Below are 23128 nucleotides of genomic sequence, written 5' to 3'. Positions count from 1 at the left end.
AGCACTAACGAACATCTCATTAGCTGCACTCTGCTTTGAGCGCCAACACGGCGAGACTCCATGCTACACATGACCCCTTCTAAACATCTGCATTGCCATTGTGGGAATGTGCTTACCGGTACATATATCATGTATTGACATAGTGTGTTGTGGTGTTGTGTGGTGTTGCGTTGACACACAGCTATTGGAAAGGATCACCAACTGCCTTCCACTTAAAACTGTCAAAACATGAGACTTGCCTCAGCCTCGGGGCATCTCATCGCACTCGTAAAACACCGCTCATGTGTTTCTATCGTCTCTGTGTGTGTCTGAGCATGCATACGCACAAACAGTCCATTGATTTCTGCAGCATTGTAAAATTGGACAGGCAAAAAAAAAAAGACCCTTAGGGGAACTGATGAATAAAGGACACAATGAAGGCAACAAAAAACCAAGAACAAGGTATGCTTAAAGTTTGGAGTGGGCGGGGTGTGTGGGAGGAGGGACAGAACTGGGAAGTGCACACAGGTAAAGAGCGAGGGCAGGGTTCAAGCGTCGGTTTACTGGTGTACCTTTGTTTTGTAGGCAGGAGATCCGCCATTTAAAAACAACTCTCTGAACAAGTCGAGCGTCGGAACGCAGAGCTAAAGTCCAGTAAGTCTTCATTACAGCTGTGGGGGTTTCAAACACAGGGGGGGGGGGGGCACGTCAGGTCCCCTTCAAGCCGGATTCAGTTACACAGCCAGAGAAGGAAAGGTGGAGGGGAGGAACAGCGACGTAATCAAACCAGGATTTGTAGTTGAAGCCAGCGGAGAGGGAGGGCGAGAGGAACTGAACGAAGGACAGGAGGTGGACAGCGAGTTACTTTAAAGTCCCTCCTCCGGGAAGACAAAGCTGTGCTTGAAACGCCGTGTTGGATGAGGCACGTCTGGGCCTTACCAAAAAGAGACGCGATAAAGACGACTGCATCATGTGGGTGAGTAGAACTGGAATGACCTCACTCCTGGGAAAGGTCACTAGTTTGTGGGGGAGAGTTTCTTTGAGAAGCATCAACACTGGCTTTCCTGGTAACGTGTCAGTAAGAAGACATTGTGTTTGCTTTGTTGTGCTCAACCGGTTTCTGCCTTCCACCTGCTATAACAGCAGTTACAGAGAAGATGTTTGCAGTATAGCCTCATATCCAGAGGCTGCAGCTGGTGTTTATTGTGTAGTATCAAATATGTCATTAATCTTTTTAGTGGAAATAGGAATCAGGGATAAATTTAGTTTATTGAAGTTGTAAAGTTTATTTCACTTGCGCAACATTATTTGACTTCAATATATATTTACGGTTTTGTTTGATTTTCTATTCTTTATTTCAAATCTTTTTCTTGCACTACACTAAAACGGAATTATTTATTATTTATACTGTAGATCTCTCCTTTGGTTGAAAGCTCCACCAACATATTTCAAAAGCCCTTTTGTGAACAGATCATTTGAGAGGAACATAATCCAGCAGGGCCAAGAGAACAGATCATTTGAGGGGAACATAATCCCGCAGGGCCAAGAGACAACCAGCAGCACCTTGTTTCAACAAAGGCTTATAATATAAAAGATTTCTATCTGTTAAAGCTGACCCAGTTATACCGGAGCAGCTCTCACCACACCGCGGGTTATCTGGCAGGAGTCGGCGCTCAGCATATGGGCCGGACGCAGACAGGAACCAAGTTCAATGAGCGCAGGGATGGAGGGAAGCTTGACTAACGACATATGATTGTTATGAAATATTGCTCTGGTTTATAAATGGTACATCGCAGCTGTCGTGTACAAACTGGCGTTTCACAGTTCCTCAAAAAGGATTTTTATCCAACTGTCATGATTAAAAAAAAAAAAAGTCAAGTTCATCAGGTACATACTATTTTGGTCTCAGGTGCATAACTGGTTTTTTTTTGTTTGTTTGCCATCCGGCCGGTTTCTCAGGTTGGATTCTAGTCTTCTCTCACACACTGAATTAAGAGGGGGGGGGGGGGTCACACAAAGAATGACTCCTCACTCTGGCTAAAACTGGAACGAGAGGTCATCTCATAATCCTCTGACACCCTGCTACATAAAGTGAAAGTAAATGAAAGAATACAGTATTCTAGTATTCGTGACAGTAACACTCATGTTACGTACCACAATGCTCCAGGGCTTAATACACACTGGTGAAACATGTCAAACATTTCAAAAAAGAGGACTCTGAGACAGACAGGACATTTTCTGTAAAGAACAGCCCAGTCTTTGCTCCATGCAGGTAAATTGGAAATGATCATATGAACACTGTCTCTCTTGTGCATGAAAGAGTTTTGAGATTGTCCCAGGGAGTTTCTGATTAAACTGTTTTGGGATAGTTGATTCAGAGAATCTGCCCAACAGCATTATTGACCCTTGCAGAGACGAAACTCTTTGCTTTGTTCTTACATTTTATTTTAGGCAAGGTATGAGTGTGGACAGCAAACAGTTGCAGTGGCTATTTTTTCTCGCACGCATTCAAAAACTCTCTGTTGAGTAAAGTAACCACAGCGGAATGAGCCTCATACATTTAATTCAAAGCAGTACAGAAAACAGTAATTGTAGTATTTAAATTTCAAGATTTATTAAGTTTTGTAGATTTATGTTTACTGTGAATTTGCCAACATGTATTAAACATGTTGGGACAGGGGCCAGGATGGTTGTGGAATGCTTAATCAGCATGAGCTACGAGAGAGGCGTCCTCAAAACACACAAACTTCCATCCATAAATCATTGTGGATCCTCCTTTGGATTTTTATAGTATTACAAACACATGACTCCAGTTTGCTATAGTTTGTAGGAAAACAAACACAAGTTACTCACAAATAATGAGAGCTTGAATCATTACATGAAAACCGGTTCAATAAATTATCCTATTACCGACGCCACCGATACTCAAACACCGTGTGTGTTTTCTCAAGCTGTGCAATGTTGTCTCAACATCTTGTTCAATGTGTCATCATTTCAATAGGCGGCTATTCAGGTGCCTGAGGAAAGCATTCGACCACTGAATCCCAGGCAGCAAGGTAATCGAATAATCTGCTAATTTCATGTTTAAGTTATTTGGCGCACTCTATTTTATTTTATTTTTTATTTTCTAATCTTCTCCACTGTCGTGTCTGTCATCCTCTCAGCTATTCCACAGCCGGGGCGCCACAGAAGGCCGATGACAGCTCCGAAGACTCAGAAAGACAAGGCATCCAGGAGGAGACGCGTCCTGTTGTCTGTCCTCACAGTTGTGGTGATCCTGGGCATACTTGCAACTGCAGGATACTTCAGTGAGTCACAACTCTTGAATGGTAGCTTCAGCCTTCAAGGACATGCACGTAACACAGCAGGATGGCAAATGTCTAGAAGCAACAGAGAAACATGTTTTGCAAAAGTCTAAAAGTCACAACAGGGTTGTGCAAAACTCAGTTCATCTATTCATCTGAGAAAAATGATCCACCTCTGCCCTTTCTTCTGTCCTCTTCCAATGTCTCCCTCCTCTTCCCTGCAGTCAAGCACCTGATTGACAGCAAATATTTCTTCTGCAGTCGTTCTGTGAGGTTCATCTCATTAGATCTAGCCTGCGATGGGACAGAGGACTGCTCTGGAGGAGAGGACGAACTCACTTGCGTGTCGACCTTTGCGGTCAATACTACCTTTCCAGGTAAATCAGACACTCTGCACTGGTTGGTTGTCACCGATGAATAAAAAAAATGGAAAAAAAGTGCTTATTTTTTTTCTTCCTTTCCTCAACGCTCCTCCTTGCAAGTGCGCCTCACATCAGTCCGCCAAGTCCTGCAGGTGTACAGCCCCGGCTCAGGCTGGCGGAGTGTGTGTAATGACGACTGGACGCAGCAGCACACACAGACGGCTTGCAAACAACTGGGATACACACAGTGAGTCACGGCCTCGGGGAGTCACAGCCTGAGTGCAAACTCAGCTCACGTCTTACATCTGGCTCCATCTGTATTCACAGCAACCCCCGCAGCACCGGCGTTCCAGTGGACCTACTAATACCTTTACTAAAGCCCGGACCATTCACAGCCGTTAGGCCCGGCTCCACCGCCACACCCACACATCAGGCCACCCTAGACCGGTGAGGAAGGCAACAATCCTCAATTCTGTTTGCGTGTCTAAACCTGCACTCTGTGTGTGTGTGTGTGTGTGTGTGTGCGTGTGCGTGTGCGTGCGTGTGTCTAAGTGTGTCACGTAAGGGCCGCAAAGATTGATTCATCCTTGACAAAAGGGAGCAAAACAAGTCAAACAAATAATTTGGTCAGGACAGCATCAGGGTGAAGTTAGGTCCACATGGGACTTTTTATTTTATTGGACTAATTCAGTGACTTGCGGTGAGGCTCGTGGCTGGGGAGGCACGGACTCTTTCAAATTCACATTTACAAATACTGAATTCACCATTCACCGACTGGCTGCTTGCACATTGTCTACTGGTTATGTTTGATATCAGCATTCTTTACACACACACACACACACACGTAGGTAAGGTAGATATTTGGCCAAAGTAGAACACTTAATTTAAATGTTGTTGTGGACTGTACCGCAGCGTAGGCGTGGTCTTACCTCTACTTGGAAATGGAATCATTTCGCCTTTCCTTCTGGACGAAAGCCTCAAGTCTCAAAGCAGGCAAGGTGGGCGGTTTCCCCGTCGCTCTTTTCAGGTGTACCACTCTGTTTGAAGCAAATCATTCCGCTCCGGCATCGGTCTTCCATTATTTATCACTTCCAGTTTTGAATTTTTAAATTTATCGATATAATCTTCCATTTTTGCAATAAGGGTAAAAAAAATACAATAGACGCAAACGGGCTGATGCGGCACACTTGACTCTCGACTTGACTGGCTTTTTGCTAACATATTACCCACAACCACTTTTTGTCTGTAACACATGAAGAAGAACACTTGCACAACGAGCCTGTGTGCTCACACGCGCCCCCTTCAGTGAATCTGAGGTACTGGCTGCCTCCCCTCCTGCTTTTTCACCTCGCCATTTTGTCAGATGAGCAAGAATAACATGTTATATACTACACGTACATGAAATACATTGCCTCGAGGAATGTGAGGACATATATTAAAGTTTGTGAGCGATTGGGCAGCTCGTCGCTGCCACACTTCCACACTGTCCACCGTATTTGAACAGGAAAATACACAAATTCAGCGATATTGACAATCAAAAAAATCATTGGAATGATTAGAATCCTACAATAATAAAATTTATATCACAGATCAGTGGATAAATATTTCAGAATAAATTTTATTTTATCGTTGTTTGTTTTTCTGATGCACGTCACTGCTTTAATCATGTGGTCATTTGTTTATTTGACAAATGCATTTCTTTAACAGCGGTGCCTGCAGATCCAGATCTGTGGTGTCCTTATCCTGCTCAGGTGAGTTTTATAGAAGTGACCGCATTCACTAAATCATCATCTTTATTGTTTCTGTAGAATATAGGTGAAAAAAGGATTATAGCCCTAAAAAAAAAAGAGTTGTCTTTTTGACTAATAAGACACCTTTATCAGATTGTGGACAGACGGGATCGCAGGACCGTATTGTCGGGGGCACGGATGCTTTCATTGAAGACTGGCCCTGGCAGGTTAGCCTGCAGCAAGGAGGCCAACATGTGTGTGGGGGCTCTCTGGTATCTCCACGCTGGGTTGCCACTGCCGCCCACTGCTTTACTGGGTCAGTAACAGATCCGTATGAGAATGGCTTTCCCCTGTGATTTGACGTGCTTACCTTTCCTCCTTGCACTCTTGTTTTGGGCACTGCAGCAGTAAAAAGGAGCTGACTCGCTGGAAGGTGGTGTCGGGTCGGACATACATGGGCACACTGGGAGGTTCTAGCGTGGACAGGATCATACTGAACGGGGACTACGATCCATCCACTAATGACTATGATATAGCCCTGATGAGACTCAGCAGCCCAATCAGCGTCGGAGGTCAGATTGGACTTTGTTGTTGTTGTTTTTTTAAAGAAACATGAAGCTGAACTCTATTAAGACAAGCTATTCATTCAGCCTCTTTTACTCTTGATCTCAGTTCCAGTCCATTATTGAGTTATTATTAACTGAAAAAGCTAAAAAAAAAAAAAATCTCAATATATAAGAGGATAAAAAACGTTTAAAATGCACTGCTCCTGTCTTTCAGATAGCAGCAGGCCGGTCTGTCTGCCTCCTAAAGCCTTGGGCCTTTCTGCCGGCACCACAATGACCGTGACCGGCTGGGGATACCTGGAGGAAAACGGTGACGCCCGACATTTTGAACAACAAAAGACAACTCTGCTGCAGTAACCTCTATCATCTGAACGTTACATTTCCTGCTTCCAGGCAAGGTTTCTCCTTCACTTCAGAAGGCCTCTATCCCTCTGATTGACAAAGACAAATGCTCCAGTCCCACAGTCTACGGCAAAGTCATCACCTCAAGGATGATCTGCGCAGGTTTCCTGGGTGGGAAAATCGATGCCTGTCAGGTAAAACAGATCATTTTTTCATCACTGTCAAACAAGAGAACTGGATTCAAATGGATCCATTTCTCGTTTTAATTTATGCCCACAGGTCAATATTAGTAAAATAATTGACGTTTTCTTTGGATAATAACTTGCGTTAAAACTGTTGTTGCGTTCCAGGGGGACAGTGGTGGTCCCTTGGTGCACTTCTCCACCTCAAAGTGGCGGCTGGTAGGCGTGGTGAGCTGGGGCGTCGGCTGCGCCAGGGCAAGGAGGCCAGGCGTCTATTGCAATGTTGAGGAGATGCTAAACTGGATTTATACAGCCATTGAGGTACAATCAATGTTAGTACAGCACATTCACTTTTCCCAGTAAGACCCCAGTAATGATTGGTAAGGAGGTTTATTTGACAAAACACTGACTAGATAATAGCAGAGAGAATACATGACCCCCCCTGATCATCTTAACTATTCCTCCAGAAAAACTCCTGATGAGCAACAATCACGAGACTGCAGTCCAATCCAGCGTAGACAATCTGTGGAACTAAAAGAAGACTTCGATGTGGTTGACTGGAGACTTTACACAGAGAGGAATGAAGAACCTGAAAAATCCACCTCAGCAGCGAATGCAGATACATTTGAAACAAGGCTCGACGTGAAATCACGACACGTACGCGAAAAAAATTATTCCAGGTGTAAATAGGTGTGATTTCGGGTGCTTACCTCAGGAGACAAATGTATTCACACTCTGTGTCAGGGATGGGTTTAGCTTTGATAGAATTGAAAAGGGCAAATTTACAGATTCTTGACAGAAATATCAAATAGAAAGATATGATTTAATCAGAAGCACTGAAATGGCTGGCGTACGATACTTGATTCAGGTAAGACGTCCTATTTCACTGTGAAATGTGATACAAAGCTGACCACAGGTAAAATCTTTTATAGTTCTGAGTCAGTCAATCTGGTGGCTTTCCATATTAAAGGACCGATGCTTTTTTTTACAGCACAGACAGTACAGTCTACATGCCATGGACTAATTTGCATGAGCACTTTAAGTAGAAAGCTGGAAATACTTGACCTTATTTGTATATTTAAATGATCAAAGTGTCATAATGCCTTCTGGACCAGCTCAAATCATGTTGTTGTGTTTACGACAGCTCTGCATTGAGTTTCAAAGTGCTACCATAAATCCAGTGCGTCCTCAGGAAACCCAACCGGGGCCAAACATTTTTGACCTTCACACTTTGGAACATGCAATACGATTAAGTGAGAGCAAACATGTGATGACCCATTTCGAACACGTGTTTATTTTCACTCTCTGCTCTGTCGACGCCTACACCCCGTCAGCATGTAAGCGCTTCTGGGTGTAATAATAGTAAACTTACTGTGTGAAACTGTAAAATAGTCAGACATGAAAATGCTTTTTAAAGTTTATGTATTATTGCAAATGCTGATAACATGTTGATATTGTTCAATTTAATAACTTGTTACATGTCAGTAAATGTAAATAGAATAAAAAAACATTATTCTTTGACTTGGCAATTGGAAAAGTGTCTTTTTCTTTCAATCTGTATTTTTTTTTGCAAAAGATAAATGCCGTTCTTGCCCGAGTGAAATTATGTCATCGTCTAACCCCAACGACCCACAGTTAAAAGGTCATACAAGCTAAAGGATGTTACTTCTTTCAAATATCTTTTAAGAATTATCCAAGCGGTGACTTTCACCGCAGCGAGATAAACCTTCAGCATATTCTACTAGGTTGATGACAGAAATGAAAGTCTAATTTTCTGAGGAGCAATGTACGCTACAGTTTGTTTTTGCCGGACATACAGTGGCTGTCAGTCAGCATTGTTCCAACCCCCTTGTGATGAATAAATACATGTACAATTCACATTCACCTCTCTTTTGCATTTTCCTACCTTCGACTGCAGAACCTAAAATGACAAGAAAGGCAGTGCAAAGGCCAGAGTAGAGGAAATCATGGGCTATGCTTTGTCACATTTGATGTTGTGCTGCACTATAAGCGTCTCCTTCATGAGGGACACAAGCAACAACTCAACAAAGAATGAAACATTAAATGCATTTAATGTTTCTTGCATATCAAAGAGGTACAAAAGTTATCGACGGAAGCCAACATGGATCAATGCTATCCAACACCTGACATTAACGTGTGTGCATATTCATCTCAATCAGTCACTGATCACCCAAAATTCAGGAGTGACGAGAAAACAGGTGCATAATTTAAAGTCCTTCAGAGCGTCAATGAAGCGGCTTATTTTGTGGTTGGTGTTTACGGGACGCTTTGGAAAATGAACATTAACAAGCATTGCGTAATAGATGCATTCAGTTATCTCCGTGAAGTTCTGCTGGGGCCTTTGAATGGGTTGTCCTGCATCAAAAAGATGAAAACATTGTTCAGGAAAATCAGTTTATGTGACAAAATTATCTTTAAGATAATGAAGATTTTGGAAAGCAAGCATATATATAAAAAAAGATCATGCAAGATGGATTTGTGTCAGAAATGTTGCATCAACATTGTTTGTTGCACAATTTCATCTCTTTACCTCATTTTCATCATCGCTTTCATCAAAAGTAATTCCCCTAGACGACTGACTCTGGCTCTGAATGCTGGACTTAGTGAAGGATGAAGACGATGCTGCTCTGTGGTAAACAAGAGGAAGGATTATAGCATGTAGATCCCCACTAGAATGTGTCCACAGTGCAGCTTTTCTTCCCCTTTTATATTACATATTTATTTTACTACATACCTTGTGGGTTTCCTTACAGGTACATCTTCATCAGAGTCATCAATGGTCACCTGGAGACAGACCAGGAAAATGCCATTCAAGTTGCTTAAAAACTTCTCGCATGTTTTTCATCATTTGACTTACGGCATCTTCGGCCTTAGATGCGGTCACTCCAGTCCGAGATGATCTCTGGGACACAGTTTGGAAAGCTGAAGAATGAAGAGGAGGGAAAGGAGGTGCTCCACTGTGGTAAAATGCAATATTACAGTTTACACTGGAAATCTCTTTTCCTTCATTAGGCCCAAGCGCCTATCCTAGTTATTCTTGCTTTTTCCCCCCCATTTGCACCCTTTTCTTTTTTTTATCAAAAAGGAAATTAGAGCCAGAAGAGTGAAATGTGCACATATATATATATATATATATATACACACACACGATATTTTGTTGTAATCTTTGTTTCCTCATTTTGTTCAATCCTGGAGTATCGTGTCAAATCAGGACCTTTTTTGTCACATAAATACCTGGAGCTCTAAAAGATGCAAGCAAAGCTGCACATCGATTGCCTTATAATGAGAACCCACAAAATAACATCCAGGTAGAATCTGGCTGGTGAGCCTCCGACCCCCGCCCAGGTAGAATCTGGCTGGTGAGCCTCCGACCCCCGCCCAGGTGGAATCTCGCTAGTGAGCTTTCCTACCTTGCAAAATGCTTCTGCTTTGAGCGGTTCCGGTGGATCTTTGGGAACGACCCCGGCCAGCCTGCTTGGGTTCGGTGGCTGTCGTACCTGGATGAACAGGTGAACATACATGTAATGCACAATATCATTTTATACAGTAGTGTTTTCTGTCTGAAATGACATTAGACCCAAATAAAATATGAATTATCACAGTACTGTGTCGAACTTTAAACAAACCAAATATAGCTATAGGTTATATTTGCTGGATTCTCAGTCTCATTCTCTCTGTGTATATATATCGTTGTTTTAGGAGAGATTGTTTTTTTGCTTTATGTCCCTATGTGTGCCTGAAGCCGTGGGCCTTCACACGATTTTGTTATGTCAGCTAGTTAGCATAATGACAATAAAAACTCCTGAATCTTGAATATTCATATTTACACTATTTACAGTTCACAATTGGTGCTTCGACTTTGACTTCCTCTTCTTGGCAGCGAGTTCGGCGCCACTTTGTTAAACAAGTGTTTGTATACACAGTTGGAGGATCTCCCTGAGATCTAGTAGAAGCGATGGTTTATGTATAATTGTGGGAAAATAAAATAATTTTAAGATGCTCTTAATTTAAATGAGGCTTTAAGTAAAAGCCTGATCCTGCAGGTGTCTTCCATTAAATGTCACTGCATTCACGACACTGCTTACCTCTCTCTGCTCCACTATTTTTATATTTGTGTCAGGCATGTCTCACCTTTCCCCCTTCCCCGGCTACCCCGTCCTTTGCCACCTCGCCCTCTGCCTCGCGTTGGGGGGGACAATGGGATTGAGCCTTCATCAGAGTCCATATTAACATCAGCAAACTCATCAGGTATGTCCATGACTCCACCGACGTCGCCACGTGTCGAACGGTTAGCTTTGGCTCTGTTCATAGCCTGGGAATTAAAAATGAGATTTACACAGCTAGACAAAGACAGCTGCCGCTGTGATCATACCAGCATTTAAAAACTGAACTTACTTCACTGATTTCATTCTCTTCTTCAGCTGTATTCTTCTTGGAGTCTCGAAATCGCTGGATCTGAAAATGTAACACCTACTTTTATGAGAACAAACTGCATCAGCTTCATCTCACCTGCATTGAAAGGCGTCCCAGGTGACCTCTGTGTCGATATCCTGCTCTGTAGTGACACCTCTGGCCTGGAGGTGGAGCTGTGTCTTCTCCAACTGGTAATTAATAAGCTCCTCGATGGCATCTTTCTCATCTTTGTCAACAAACTCCTGGATGGCCTTCGCCATGCCCTGCTCAGTCAGAAGGGACAGCTGCACTGTCTGTGAAGACAAGAACACGAGTGTCACACTTACTTACTTGGATTACAAAAAAGGCACTAGTTAGATATCGATGAAAATAAATAAATCTGAAGATGCGTCTGGGTCTAACTTAGATCCCATTAAATTTTGAGAGCAATCTGGATACCCGTCTGGATACCAAAAAAATCTGGATTTTCCCATTTTCTTATAATGGAGGCTTTAAAAAAAATCATATCTTGTAAAATATGCCTTCATTTCACTCATCAAAACATCACAGTCATAAAGGGGTCTGATATTAACTATCATGCAAAATGTCTTCTGGATCTGATCCAGAATGAGGTCATTTTAACATTGAAAAAGGAATTTATGGAGTCAAAACTCAGTTAAAAATACAACTCGGATTCACTTTTACTTCTCATGGTTGGTGTATAAAGATACCAAGAAAAATTTAGGACCTTTTGGTGATGATGATCCAGATCAACATGTGGATTCAATATTTCTTTTTATATATGACTGGGTTATTTTTCTTTTTTTTGCACTCTTGAGTGCTTTTCTAGTTTTTGGTATGTAAATCAGTGTGTGTGCGTGTGTGTGTGTGTGTCATACCTGTTCGGCTGCTTCAAAGTACTGTTTAACCAGGTGTTCCACTCTCAGTCCTTCAGCTGCTGTGGTTTTTACCAATTTGCTGTAGTCAACATTAAACTCATCTGAAAGACACAAAGATAAACACAACAAACAGACTGTCAGCTGATCTATAGCGCTGCAGATCCAGAGCGGCGTGTTGGGCTCAGGTCACACCTTTGATGTCCGCATTTTTCTCACGGTGTCTCAAAAAGTGAATGATGTCTTTCGGATTGGCCACGAGGTCCACAAACTTCTGGCAGAATCGAGACGTGTTGAACGTCTCAAAGCCTCCGCTGTAGTCCACCTGGGGGAGGCAGGGGAGGAGGACGTTATTGTCCGTGGACAATTGACGGGCGTGTATGTAAATGCGGCGTGTGTTTCACGCCTTACTCTCAGGCGAATGAGAGGCTTCTCCGGGGTGTCTGGACAACCAAGTCGTTCTCTTTCAGCCTCCTGTATCATCTCTGCGACCTACAGAATTACAGAGTAAAGATATAAGGACATTTCTGGCGGAGCAGAAGATGAAATGATCGGCTCTGTAAGTTCAGCGGTGACTTTAAGGGTTACCTTTGCGTGGCAGAAGTTCTCGACTTTCTTTATGACTTGCGGCGTGCCGGGTGTGAACACGTCTTGGTGGTCGGCCAGCACCACATCCTGGATGAAGAACTGGCGCACCGTCTTCAAGGGGATTTTTTCCAGATTCATTTTATGACCCTTCACCCTCAGCAGGCCGATGTGCCTAGATGCGCACAGACAAAGCAATTAGGCTGCGTCATCGTTTCTGTAACGTGGGGTGGAGACCCCCCCCCCCTCCCCGTTCAGGCTGTGTGAGTGTCTGCTTGTACTTTTTGGCGGCCTCTCCGGGGGACAGGGAGGTGGCTACGGAGCTGCCTGGCTGGGTCACATAAAAGAGCCGCTGTTCGTTTCTGGTCGGTGTGATCAAACACTCGTGTTCGTGACCCCACACCACCAAGTCAAGAAATTCATCCAGGAACTGCTCCGGAATGTAGTTAGTGGGTCCGTGCTTACTCCTGGAAGGAAGTAGTAACAGACATAAAACACACGACAATTAAACAAACATAGGAAGGCCCAGCCTTCTTCACAGAGTCCTATTAAAGCCCACGCATCAACGTAAACGCCGGATACGGCCAGAATAGAGACTCCATCTCCCCTCCTTCCAGCAATGATCGCTCCAGTATTCTGATGGGACAATGTGCTCATTGCGTCAGAAGGCTAATGGATGATTAGAAAACACCTTGTGCAATCCTGTTAGCACAGCTGAAAACAGTTAGAGAAGCTATGGGGCTGCATTGGATGTCCCAAAACTTCTGGCCGCGGGCGTATTTTCTAGCAACAAGCACATGCACGCACACACACACACCTGTTTTGGTGAATGGCAAAGAGATTAAACCACTCTTCCTGGTCTTCTTTGGGGCGAAGCATCATCACCTGATTATTGACAAACATCCTGTACAATCGCTCATCTGGGATGGAGCCTTAAACAGATGCATACATGTATTAGACAGACAGACACACACGCGCACACACACACACACACACACACACACAACAATCACTGTTTCCATCTATCCTAGAAGAATGTCGACAATAATTACACAGACTTACCAAGGCCATATAAAGCCAGCTTGGTGTTGCCTTTCTGCAAGAGAATGGGACTAATCTCTATCCTCTCTACTGAGTGGGAGTGGCCGAAGTGATTGACCAATCCAGAGGAACTCAGCAAATCCAAAGCACACAAACCTTCAGCCTGAATGAAGGTATGCCATGAAAATAAAGAATTATAAAGGAGCAATCAAAAGGTGCACACACACAAACAAATATAGTTCTTATTTTCTATTACGACTGGGACATCTCACCCCAGTTGGGTCATCGTGGTTGCCGTGGATGCTGAATACAGGAATAGCTATGTTCAGATTTTCATCCTGATAATTAACCCAGGGGAACCTAAAACATAGGCAGCATTAATGTAATATTACTTTAGCAATGTTTTCCTATTTTTAAATGAACATAAAAAGATAGCAGAACTTACTGGGTAGTGTTGAAGTTGACAGTCTGGTCACTGAGAATATTGAAGCGTATGGGCGAGTCGCCCATGCAATATTGTCGTAGCATGGTTATACATGTGTGGAGGCACCGGCGTGACGGCTTGTTGTCGTGGAACAAGTCGCCGCCCAGCAGAATGAAATCAACCTGCAAGAAAATAAATAAGCAACATAAAAAAGTTTGTTGGTAGGAATTGGTGGTGATATGCAAGAAGACAGACAGATAAATCTGATTTACTGATCCTCATACACATTCATGTCTAATAACGTGTTCACACCTGCATCGTCTTGGCATAATTCAGGATCTCATTTAGCGTGTTGTACGAGTCATTTCCACGAATAGCGTCCTTCTCGAGGTAGCCAAGGTGAATATCTGTAGCGATCAGGATCTTGAAAGTATCTTCATCATCTCTAACAAAAAAAAACGAATCAAAGAGCACATTCAATAAAAAAAAAAGTAAAACACCTATTGAATTATATTATTCTAAATCTGAATGCACCTGTACATTAAACTGTTGTGGATTATCTGGATGAATGTACTAGTTATTATTCATGAGGGAACACTCGTGTAACGAAAGACAAAATTGCAGCATAGTTGACTATAAATTATAATTTGAACAGACTCACAGGGTGTCTGCTGAGGACATGGTGATGTGGGAAAACGACAGCTCCGTTCACAGCTCTCAGGCAGTCAGAGAAACACTTTCCTGCAAAAATCAGAACATGATTTTACCTCAGCTATTACATCTCAGAATTGCTGCAAAAAATATCACAGAATGATGCTACACCGTGTTGCAAATGTTCTTAAGGGTTTGAGGAAATGGGAAATTAAAATCACACTAAATATAAGGGACTTCGGCAAATAACAAAGTTCATGGAATCATTATTTTGAAACATATGCTTCAGAATCGGGATTCCTAACTATATAAACATATCGTTAGCCTCATAGCATAATGCCTCATCATCAATATGCATTGCCTAAGACAGGCAATTATGCTATAAGGCTAACGATATATAGAAAACTATCGATTACAACACATCTTGATAACTTATTTAACTATTTAGTAATTAGCATGTGACGATATACAGTGCATTTATTTTAGCAAGAAACCCCGTGGGTGGGTGTAATCAATGTGATAGCTAACACGAAGCAATGCTAACCTGCCATTAATAAATGTTTGGCTAATTACTTCGTTAATCTAATAAGTATTTATTTGTAACGTACGCTATAAACAACGTGTCGGAGAATTGCTAGCAAACCCACCTCCATAGGCTTGGGTAATGCTTGCTAAAATTCCCGGCGAGTCTTGCAAATGCTTTCCCCGCCCATAATGGCTGGCTCGTGGTTATTGTAGTTTTTTATGTTGAAGAATTGGCGTTCTGAATAGAGTGTATACACAGAAAGAAAACTACATTTCCGCAAACCAAGTTATGTGCGTTGAATTTTGTTATGGAGACGCGCCGATCTTACGTTCATACACATCTGGTGTATTCGCGCGGTGACTGACGGGCTGGAGTGGTCGATATTTCAGACATATCCCCGTGAAACCCTGTTTCAACGCAAGCCAGGAAGGCTGGGATCGGCTGCTATTTAATGGAGATGTCAAAAACACCCATGACTGATCGTACGCGAGAGAAGGTAACTGCATCATTTGCTTGATTTTAACTCAAAAAGCTGTTTATCGCTGTTTACGTTCCTCGTAATGTTATTGAGGTTGAATGCACTCCTACCTAGCAGCTGTTGCTACAACTCAGACCAGTGAAAATACACACAAAAAAAACCCCTCAAATAAACGTTTCATCTGTGGATTTTAGGACAATAAAATCATGTCGTAACGTCCAGTTCAGTTAAAACATGAATTTAAGGTGTTTTTTTCCCGCAATTTGCCAGTTATTGCACAGGATGAGCTGTCGTTACTATCGGATTATTATAAATTGCACATTATTGTTGCCATTGACAATATGAATATATAATGTGTGCCAGATATTGTGGATGTTGTTCTGTTTCCCTGCAGGACCCCTGTCCACCACCGGCACCCAGCGGCATCGTGTCTGACAGCGCCTCTTACAAAGAATACCCTGCTAGTGCTCACCATGTCAAGACACTTGTGCAGCATCACGCACCCCACGTGTACGCACATGAGTCCTGCTATCCGTCTAAGCCTAGCAAGGCATTCCCAGAGACCAGCAGTGGTGGTAACTTTCATTTGTGTCGGGGGAATCTTCCCTTTACAATGTTTCCATTCAGGCATTACGGTGTTGGACAGCTCCATGGTTACGTGTGCAATATGATGCCGCACTACTTGAGTGTCTGAGATACACCAACGTCTATTCATTGGGTTTCCATCCATCCATCCCTCCTATTCTTTCTGTTTTGATCTGAAAATCACACATTATCACATCCGATTATGATCAAACCGTAAATGTTTGGAATCTATCTTTGGTCGCATCTTCATATGCATCATATTTAAAAACAAAAACAAAAAAAAGTTCATTTTGTGTGTGTGTGTAGCGATCCTTTCTGCATTGAGAAACCTCCAGGAGAAGATCAGGAAGTTGGAGTTGGAGAAAGGGCGTGCAGAGCTCAGTCTGCGCGCTACAGGGAACGATGCATCGCGCTCATTTCTGCAGCGAGATAAAGCAGCTCAGAGGCAGAACGATCAGACGGGAGAAGATGCAAGAAGAGAGACAAGTAGCCAGTCTAACTGCAATCAAGGTAAGTGTGGAAAATCACCGACGTTTTTGCCGCGGTAATTCATTGCTCCTCCTTTATCTCTGTGCCTCATTGTCTCGCTTACAGCACTGGTCACAAACTTGGCTGCGGCAGAGTCTCGCTGTGTGAAGCTGGAGCGACGGCTGGATCACATGAGGAGGATGCTACAGAGTGCCAGGGCAGACAGGACTGGCCTGATCAAACAGCAGGTGAGCCTCGTGTTGTTTCCTCTCTCGCGTTGTGATGCAGACGCTGATAATGTTCGCTTAACAATAAAAAAAAATAAAAAGGCGTTTCATGCTTTGGTGGCTTACGGGTGAAGCCTTTTATGCGAGTGAGCAAAGTTTGCATGAGTGTAAAAATGTTTGAATTCTTTCTCAGGCTCACAGGGAGACAGCCGAGTCAGCCAATCAGCAGTCTGACCCAGTGAGCGAGCGTTCCCAGTTGGTTAAGCTGGAGCGACTGGAGCAGGAGCATCTTCGGCTGAGCCGCACACAAAGTCACGCTGAGGTACACACAAAGTCACGCGGAGGTACACACAAAGTCACGCTGAGGTACACACAGTCACGCTGAGGTACACACAAAGGCACGCTGAGGTACACACGAAGAAGGACTCTCTAGAATCTAGATTGTCTCGAGCAGCTTCTGTCCTACAGAGAGCATTTCTGTTCCAGCCTGACACGTCTGTCTGTCTGCAAATAAGACAACGGCTGGAGGAATTTAAAAAAACAACAAAGAGATCTAGACTTGGATCCTCAGAGCAACTCAGAACTTGAAGTATTTTGTGTTTATTATCCCGTTGTGATGACTGTGAATATGGCAGATGAAGATTCGGCGACTGGAGATGAAACTGCAGGAGGAGGAAAAGCAGAGGAAGCTGGTTCAGGATAAGGCCAATCAGGTGACAGCACTTAGATCTTCATTTCCCTTCTTCCACATTATCTTTCGCTCTCAACGGACAGTTTGCAATATTACTTATTACTTCTGAGGAAAGCTTCTTTTGCTGTTTTACACACGACGCTCCTCAGCTGCAGACGGGCTTGGAGGTTAATAGGATTCTGCTGCAGTCGGTGTCGCCTCGCTCGTCCAACAGACGGTCCAAAGAGAAGCGGTCCAGTTCAAAGGTAGACGTAAGTCACGCAGACGATTCTCGAGGCTTACTCCGTCTTTAAACTTCACTTTAATGGTAACAGTTTGGAGATGCTGAGATTCCATCATCAGAAATCTAAAGAGTCAGCCACTGTTGTTTTAGAACAGCTTCCTTATATCTCTTCATGAACTCTGTAGAGAATCTAGGGATATAAAAATGCTTTGATATTTTCAACAGTAAATGGTGAAATTAATCACTTTGCCCGGTTCCCGATTACAAACAGGACCCCCCCCCCCCCCTAATTCATACGCCAAAGTTTGTTTTTTCCTCTGAACCGTGCTGCTGCGTAATTTCATGGCGTCTTTGCAGAGATCTTCACCACAGCAGCCCCCCCACACGCAGCCACACTACAGACTGAACCTCAGAGACGTGCCCTTTGTCACTGGGACGGTAATTTTGCCCCGTAGGGGACCAATCAAAAGTCTGGACACTCCTAAGGTGTATCCAAACATTTGACTGGCATGTATTTGTGCTTTTATGCTTAAAATCAAATGATTCCTTATATATATATATTTTTTTTATGTTGCACTTGCACTAGATTTCCATCTCTCTCTACTTCCCCCTACAGTCAGTAAGCTGCAGCCACTCAGTCCGAGCAAACGTCCAGTCAGTTCTGTCCCTCCTGAAGCAACACCAGCCACACCTTTGCAACAGCCGCATCCTCGCTAACGTCGGAAACGACTATGAGACAGGAAGTTGCAGGCATTCAGACACTTCCTCCTCAGCGAGCGGGGATGAGCTGTCAGAGCTGATTCAAGCGTTACGGGGGGAGCTACAACTCATGAGCTTGTGAGTATGGTTCCATCAAAGCTGCAAATGGAATGAATTGCTTTAGGATCGTGCTAAACCTTGTGGCTTTTTTAATTTTTTATGTCTGCATGTGTTTGTCAAGGGAGCAGGACGAGTTGATGAGACAGTCAGAGGCCAGCGTTTCTGACTGGGAAAGAAAAGAACTTCAGAGAGAGCAGGAGAGGCTCCTGATGAAAATGGAGCGGAAAGGAGAGCAGATCAGTAAGCTTTACAAACACAAAACACAGGTATGTTTAAACCAAAGAAACAAAATCGCTTCACACAGAGCCAAACGGCAACATTTAGAGTGAGTCCTCTCGTTTATCTTTGCTTTCTTCTCCACGTAGATAAAGAAGTTAAGAAAGGAGGCTAATGGTCCAAATCGGTCAAAGAGTCGGGATAAGATGAGAATGAATGCCACGGCGTTCACTAGAGGTCGCGCTGCCGGACCGGACCAAGTTAGACCCGGAGCCAGAAGCCAGAGGAACCTGAGGCTCCTGAGGGACATGAAGGCTCTGCAGGCTTCACTACGGACCTGAAACCCACCCGGACATGTTCAGTTCATCGTATCGGTGCTCATCAGAATGTGACTTTTAAGCCCTGATCAATTATTTCCAACGGTTTAAATTAAGTATTTCATGTCAGTATATCATAAGATAATAACCACAATACAGATCAAAGAGACTGAAATGGAATACCAGTTAGGCGCTCGGGCCTTATAGAAGTTTTCAATTGTAAGCAGCCACCAGAAGATAATCTGCTTTTGTCACCTTAGAGTGAGGCTATTGTAATCTAGAGTGGGAGTTGGATGTTCTCAGAGTCTGCCCTGCTTCCAGAGTTGCTCTGATTATCCAAACACCGGATCTAGATTCTTATACATTTAAAACATGGCTATAATAAGGGAGCATAAAATCAGAGGTGTCCAGTTAATTGTTAACCATCACTAAATCCTACACACTTGAAAAAATAAGAGACTTGAAAGCCTGAAAAATCAACTGACCTATTTTTCTACCCGGAGTGTCATCCTTTTCTTTGAACAGACAATGAACTCAGCAATTGTTTTATTTTTTTGTAATTAGAGTAGATCTCTGTCCACAAAAACAAGTGAAACGGTATTTGATGAACAAAACTCGTAGTTTAAGAAAGAAGAAAAAAGAATTGGCCACCTTTTTAATTTAAAGAAGCCAAAACACCATGGTGCTAGCGACCATTAGTAAAATAAACCACAGCAGTTTCATACATAGTGCCCTTGATTGATGTGTTTTATTAGAGACTCAATGTGTCTGTGTGTGCTCACATGTTGTATGTTATTATCAGACTATTTGTACTTACTTATTCAACAATATGTGAGTAAATTTGGGGTATCTTGCATATTTGACAATCAGATCGAACTATTTTTGAGCATAACTTTATTTCTTTGAGAAATAAAAGTATTTACGTTTGCATATGATGACATCACTGTTTTGTCGATAATATATTCTTTATTTTATGCATTGCCAATCTATTAATATTTTTTTGCAAGGATATTCCTAGGATTCACTCTGTGCCTTTAACATGAGAGTCCTTCCTGTTCTTTTATTTCACATGTTTTGTTTATTATTCTAAGTATCATTGACCCCAAATTTTAACAAAGTGAGGAAAATATTTCAAGATGCTTTTGCTCTTCAGGTTGATCACATCTGTCCATAAAAGACGCGTCGCCTGCACGTGTCTATCGCTGCTCCAAATCCGACACCTTGAGTCTTGAGAGGAACCCGGACATGTGATCCTCGTGGCAGAGGGTCCCGTGTCTCATCGCTTCTGACCGGGCCTGGATCGCCAGGGCCAGATGAAAACCACACTCGTAACAGGAGCCCAATGTTTGTGTGGTCAGGTGTGATCAAATCAGTCAGGAGGGCGAATGCCCGAGCCACGCCCGCATTAATGAAGAAGGACAGAACGCCACGCTTCTTCTCTCAAGACCCCGTCACAGTTCTGGAAGCCAGCTCTTTGATTTTAGGGTCCTCCTGGTGTTCGGTCAGAACCGGTCGGTTGGTGTAGATGTCGTCCACGGGCAGAAGGAACGTGACGGTTTTTACCTTGGCCCTAAAAAGGGTCCGTAAATCAAGAGAAACAAAGAGTTAATACGGCTACATATTAGAACCATAAGAAGCAGGTCACTATTTGTCAAATGCAAGCTGAACTGAAATCCAGAATGTTGCTCGACGTCGTCGTCGGGACGTCCCGGACCTGCTCTGACCTGCTCTGGTGCACGTATTCCTGAAGCGAGTGCCTGTTGGAGGCTCTGCCCACGTCTCCACTGGCTGAGCGTCCAAAGACGACGTTCCCACGGTGGAAGTCTTTCTGCAGTCGCCCCCATTCGTTCTGCTGCTCCCCGCCAGCCCGCCCCTCTCTCACGGTCACCCCAGACGGGTTGGAACTGATGGAGTATCTTCGGACAGTCATGACGGTGTTTTCTGTGTAAAGGAACGTGAACAAGGTGCTTTGGACTGGATTTGTTGCCGCAGCATCGATATGAACGTGGAAATGTGGAAAAAAAAAAATTAAGCAAAGAATTGAGATAAATGTTTTCCAGTCATTACTCATTTGGGTTGCTAGTTCTCCGAGACGAGAGTGCCTTTCTGTAAACCATTTTAGTGAAGGATCACCGAGTTGCCCTGAAGACGTTGTGGGATCCAGTGATTTTGGACGGAGGGAGTAACGAGGACACGTCTCCTCTTGCTCCTTAGAATTCGAGCTTTTCGTCCCTTCTTGTCTTTTTTTTATTTTATTTAAAGGCCTTAAACAAAACAATGATGCCCAGATCGTTTGGGTGCTCCTTTAATAATGGATATTCACTTACACCCTTGTCCATTGGCTTTAATCAGGTTATGGGAAAAGCAAAGTTCAGTGAAGCATAACATTTGATCTACCCCCCCTATCGGGTACATTATTAACAAACGCGTTCATGTGTTCTTGATCACAGCTACGGTGCTGTTTGAAATAAAAAACAAGTCACAGCAATGACCTGAATAAACTCTCTGACCTTTGTATTGTCCCTCCAGGACCGGCGCAGACGAAATCCTCCTCAGGTTGGCGTAGGGGTTTTGCTCAGCCCCCGTCCGCCGCTCTGCTGCTACTTTCCCGGGCACACTCCCAAGTCTCCGCAGATCTCGGTTCTCCACCTCCAACTTCTTGATTTCTACACTCATCTCCATGATGACCTCTGCCAAGCTCCGGGTGCTCTCCATGGCGCTGCTGCTGCGCTGCCAGAACCACGGCTTCCCAAAAACCGGAGACTCGTGCAGGAGGAGCTCGCCGTGCTGCCGCTGGGGATTTAACATGTTCCTCCGCTGCGTGCTTCAATCTCAGTCAACATTTTTTGCTCTGGGGAGATTATGTCGCCTTTCACCACTTATACAGCTGAAAGCGCCCCCCCCCCCCCGGTGGTCAGCCGGCAGCACACAGCTGATGTTTTATTCATCAGCAGTCGGCGTCCAGTTTCAGGAAAACCAAGCAGGGGGTCGGAAATGAAATGTGCACAGCGACGGAACTTGAATGTCTGGAGACCCACTAAATCTGAAGAAACACTGAAATAACAACAATGTCATCTTTTTCTTCTTGTACTGCAAAATGCTGCATTTATGTGGTAACATCATCCCCGAGCTCAACATATGCAAGAAATATTGTTTTTGGCACCCCCAAAAGCAGTGTCTCTGTTCTCCCTCCCTTGAAACTATTACAGCTCTGAGGAAGATGAATCAAGGAAGGAAACGTCAGCATTTTCATGCAGACGATTGGATGTATAATTCAGTTTAATTAACTTTACTCTGAAGACAGAGAGACACGGGGGCTGTCCTCTGTCTTAAGGCCATACCAGTAACCTGGACTAAACAGAGCTGGTTCAGGGAAACCTGACCCGAGTCTGGGTCACCGGTTTGTTCTGGAGGTCTACGAGAGAAACCCAATCAGCCCCCTTGTTTCTGGCTAAGGGGAGGGAAGAATAATGATTGGCTGGTGGTGGAAAAGACACAGGAGGTCGATGAAACTAAATCTGCCGCGCCTCAGGTGTGCAGCCACAGAGGATGTGGAGAAGGACGTGTGTCAGCAGCCCCCCCTCCAGCACAGATAGAAACGTGGATATGAGGCAGAGGACTGCAGGATGTCTTTCTCCACCAGCCCCGTGTCCACGAGTTATTTAACATCTTTTTGTGTACAGAGCTTCAATCCTGGGCTTAGAATCACTAAATGAACAACTGTGCTCCTCTCTGCATGGAAAACTGTTCTAAATCAGAGAACATGTTACATTTGAGAATGGGTCTGTCATTTAATTGACAGTCTTTATTGTTATTTTGCTCATTTATTACGTAAAAGATTCAAATGCTTAAACCGAAAGGACCTCATTTGACGCAATACAAGATCCATAAATCCAAATATCGTCCTGCGGATATCCCAACAACGATTCCACGTCACGCTCGAGCCACAGACGCCTCAGTGGAAGCAGTTTTACTGCAGATTGAACTCTGCACACACAACAGACTGACCCAAAATACTGCTAATACAAGGTTTGTCACCACAAGTGTCATTCATCATGACGTCATGAAGTGAAATATGACATGACATTGATTTTATATTACA

At 43.6% G+C, this 23128-nt stretch overlaps 4 protein-coding genes across 4 annotated transcripts; 2 read left to right on the top strand and 2 right to left on the bottom strand.

Moving 5' to 3' along the window:
• Positions 1-730: 730 nt before the first annotated feature.
• On the top strand, positions 731-7995 carry LOC137915095 (transmembrane protease serine 4-like). Its single transcript, XM_068758581.1, has 13 exons — positions 731-955; positions 2981-3035; positions 3144-3287; positions 3509-3661; positions 3767-3893; positions 3974-4093; positions 5354-5397; positions 5530-5692; positions 5782-5948; positions 6157-6252; positions 6336-6478; positions 6635-6787; positions 6934-7995. The coding sequence occupies exons 1-13, from the start codon at positions 950-952 to the stop codon at positions 6943-6945; spliced, it is 1383 nt and encodes a 460-aa protein (XP_068614682.1). The 5' UTR covers positions 731-949; the 3' UTR covers positions 6946-7995.
• Positions 7996-8554: 559 nt separating this feature from the next.
• On the bottom strand, positions 8555-15124 carry LOC137915093 (double-strand break repair protein MRE11-like). The gene is made up of 20 exons (XM_068758578.1): positions 15085-15124; positions 14487-14566; positions 14138-14270; positions 13847-14007; positions 13674-13761; positions 13423-13564; positions 13178-13292; positions 12642-12827; positions 12364-12535; positions 12187-12267; positions 11971-12100; positions 11779-11879; positions 11023-11193; positions 10883-10942; positions 10619-10799; positions 9898-9984; positions 9345-9409; positions 9222-9271; positions 9018-9114; positions 8555-8842 (listed from the first exon to the last, which is right to left on the bottom strand). The coding sequence occupies exons 2-20, from the start codon at positions 14504-14506 to the stop codon at positions 8801-8803; spliced, it is 2082 nt and encodes a 693-aa protein (XP_068614679.1). The 5' UTR covers positions 14507-14566; positions 15085-15124; the 3' UTR covers positions 8555-8800.
• Positions 15125-15459: 335 nt separating this feature from the next.
• LOC137915097 (centrosomal protein of 57 kDa-like) lies at positions 15460-19050 on the top strand. The gene is made up of 11 exons (XM_068758583.1): positions 15460-15498; positions 15875-16055; positions 16372-16575; positions 16660-16785; positions 16970-17082; positions 17396-17473; positions 17601-17696; positions 18032-18112; positions 18291-18511; positions 18615-18759; positions 18859-19050. Exons 1-11 carry the CDS (start codon positions 15460-15462, stop codon positions 19048-19050), a joined length of 1476 nt encoding a protein of 491 aa, XP_068614684.1.
• A 1416-nt stretch (positions 19051-20466) lies between these two features.
• Positions 20467-21834, bottom strand: LOC137915090 (putative coiled-coil domain-containing protein 195). The gene is made up of 3 exons (XM_068758576.1): positions 21537-21834; positions 20751-20967; positions 20467-20596 (listed from the first exon to the last, which is right to left on the bottom strand). Exons 1-3 carry the CDS (start codon positions 21832-21834, stop codon positions 20467-20469), a joined length of 645 nt encoding a protein of 214 aa, XP_068614677.1.
• Positions 21835-23128: the final 1294 nt, after the last annotated feature.

This window comes from Brachionichthys hirsutus, unplaced genomic scaffold, assembly GCF_040956055.1.
Source record: "Brachionichthys hirsutus isolate HB-005 unplaced genomic scaffold, CSIRO-AGI_Bhir_v1 contig_981, whole genome shotgun sequence".
NCBI classification, from domain to species: domain Eukaryota; kingdom Metazoa; phylum Chordata; class Actinopteri; order Lophiiformes; family Brachionichthyidae; genus Brachionichthys; species Brachionichthys hirsutus.
This window is presented reverse-complemented; position numbering and strand designations above follow the sequence as displayed.

Excerpts from the sequence above, each read along its gene's own strand:
- LOC137915095 (XM_068758581.1), top strand. Across the intron at positions 3,288-3,508 it reads TGCAACTGCAGGATACTTCA|TCAAGCACCTGATTGACAGC; the intron begins GTGAGTCACAAC and ends TCTTCCCTGCAG. Across the intron at positions 4,094-5,353 it reads CATCAGGCCACCCTAGACCG|CGGTGCCTGCAGATCCAGAT; the intron begins GTGAGGAAGGCA and ends TTTCTTTAACAG.
- LOC137915093 (XM_068758578.1), bottom strand. The coding sequence starts at position 14,506 with ATGTCCTCAGCAGACACCCT. Across the intron at positions 9,410-9,897 it reads AAGCAGAAGCATTTTGCAAG|CTTTCCAAACTGTGTCCCAG; the intron begins GTAGGAAAGCTC and ends TTCATTCTTCAG. Across the intron at positions 9,115-9,221 it reads CCTGTAAGGAAACCCACAAG|AGCAGCATCGTCTTCATCCT; the intron begins GTATGTAGTAAA and ends TGTTTACCACAG.
- LOC137915097 (XM_068758583.1), top strand. The coding sequence starts at position 15,460 with ATGTCAAAAACACCCATGACTGATCGTACGCGAGAGAAG. Across the intron at positions 16,056-16,371 it reads CCCAGAGACCAGCAGTGGTG|CGATCCTTTCTGCATTGAGA; the intron begins GTAACTTTCATT and ends GTGTGTGTGTAG. Across the intron at positions 16,786-16,969 it reads CCTGATCAAACAGCAGGTGA|CCGAGTCAGCCAATCAGCAG; the intron begins GCCTCGTGTTGT and ends ACAGGGAGACAG.
- LOC137915090 (XM_068758576.1), bottom strand. The coding sequence starts at position 21,834 with ATGTTAAATCCCCAGCGGCAGCACGGCGAGCTCCTCCTGCACGAGTCT. Across the intron at positions 20,968-21,536 it reads CCTGGAGGGACAATACAAAG|AAAACACCGTCATGACTGTC; the intron begins GTCAGAGAGTTT and ends TCCTTTACACAG. Across the intron at positions 20,597-20,750 it reads GAATACGTGCACCAGAGCAG|GGCCAAGGTAAAAACCGTCA; the intron begins GTCAGAGCAGGT and ends GACCCTTTTTAG.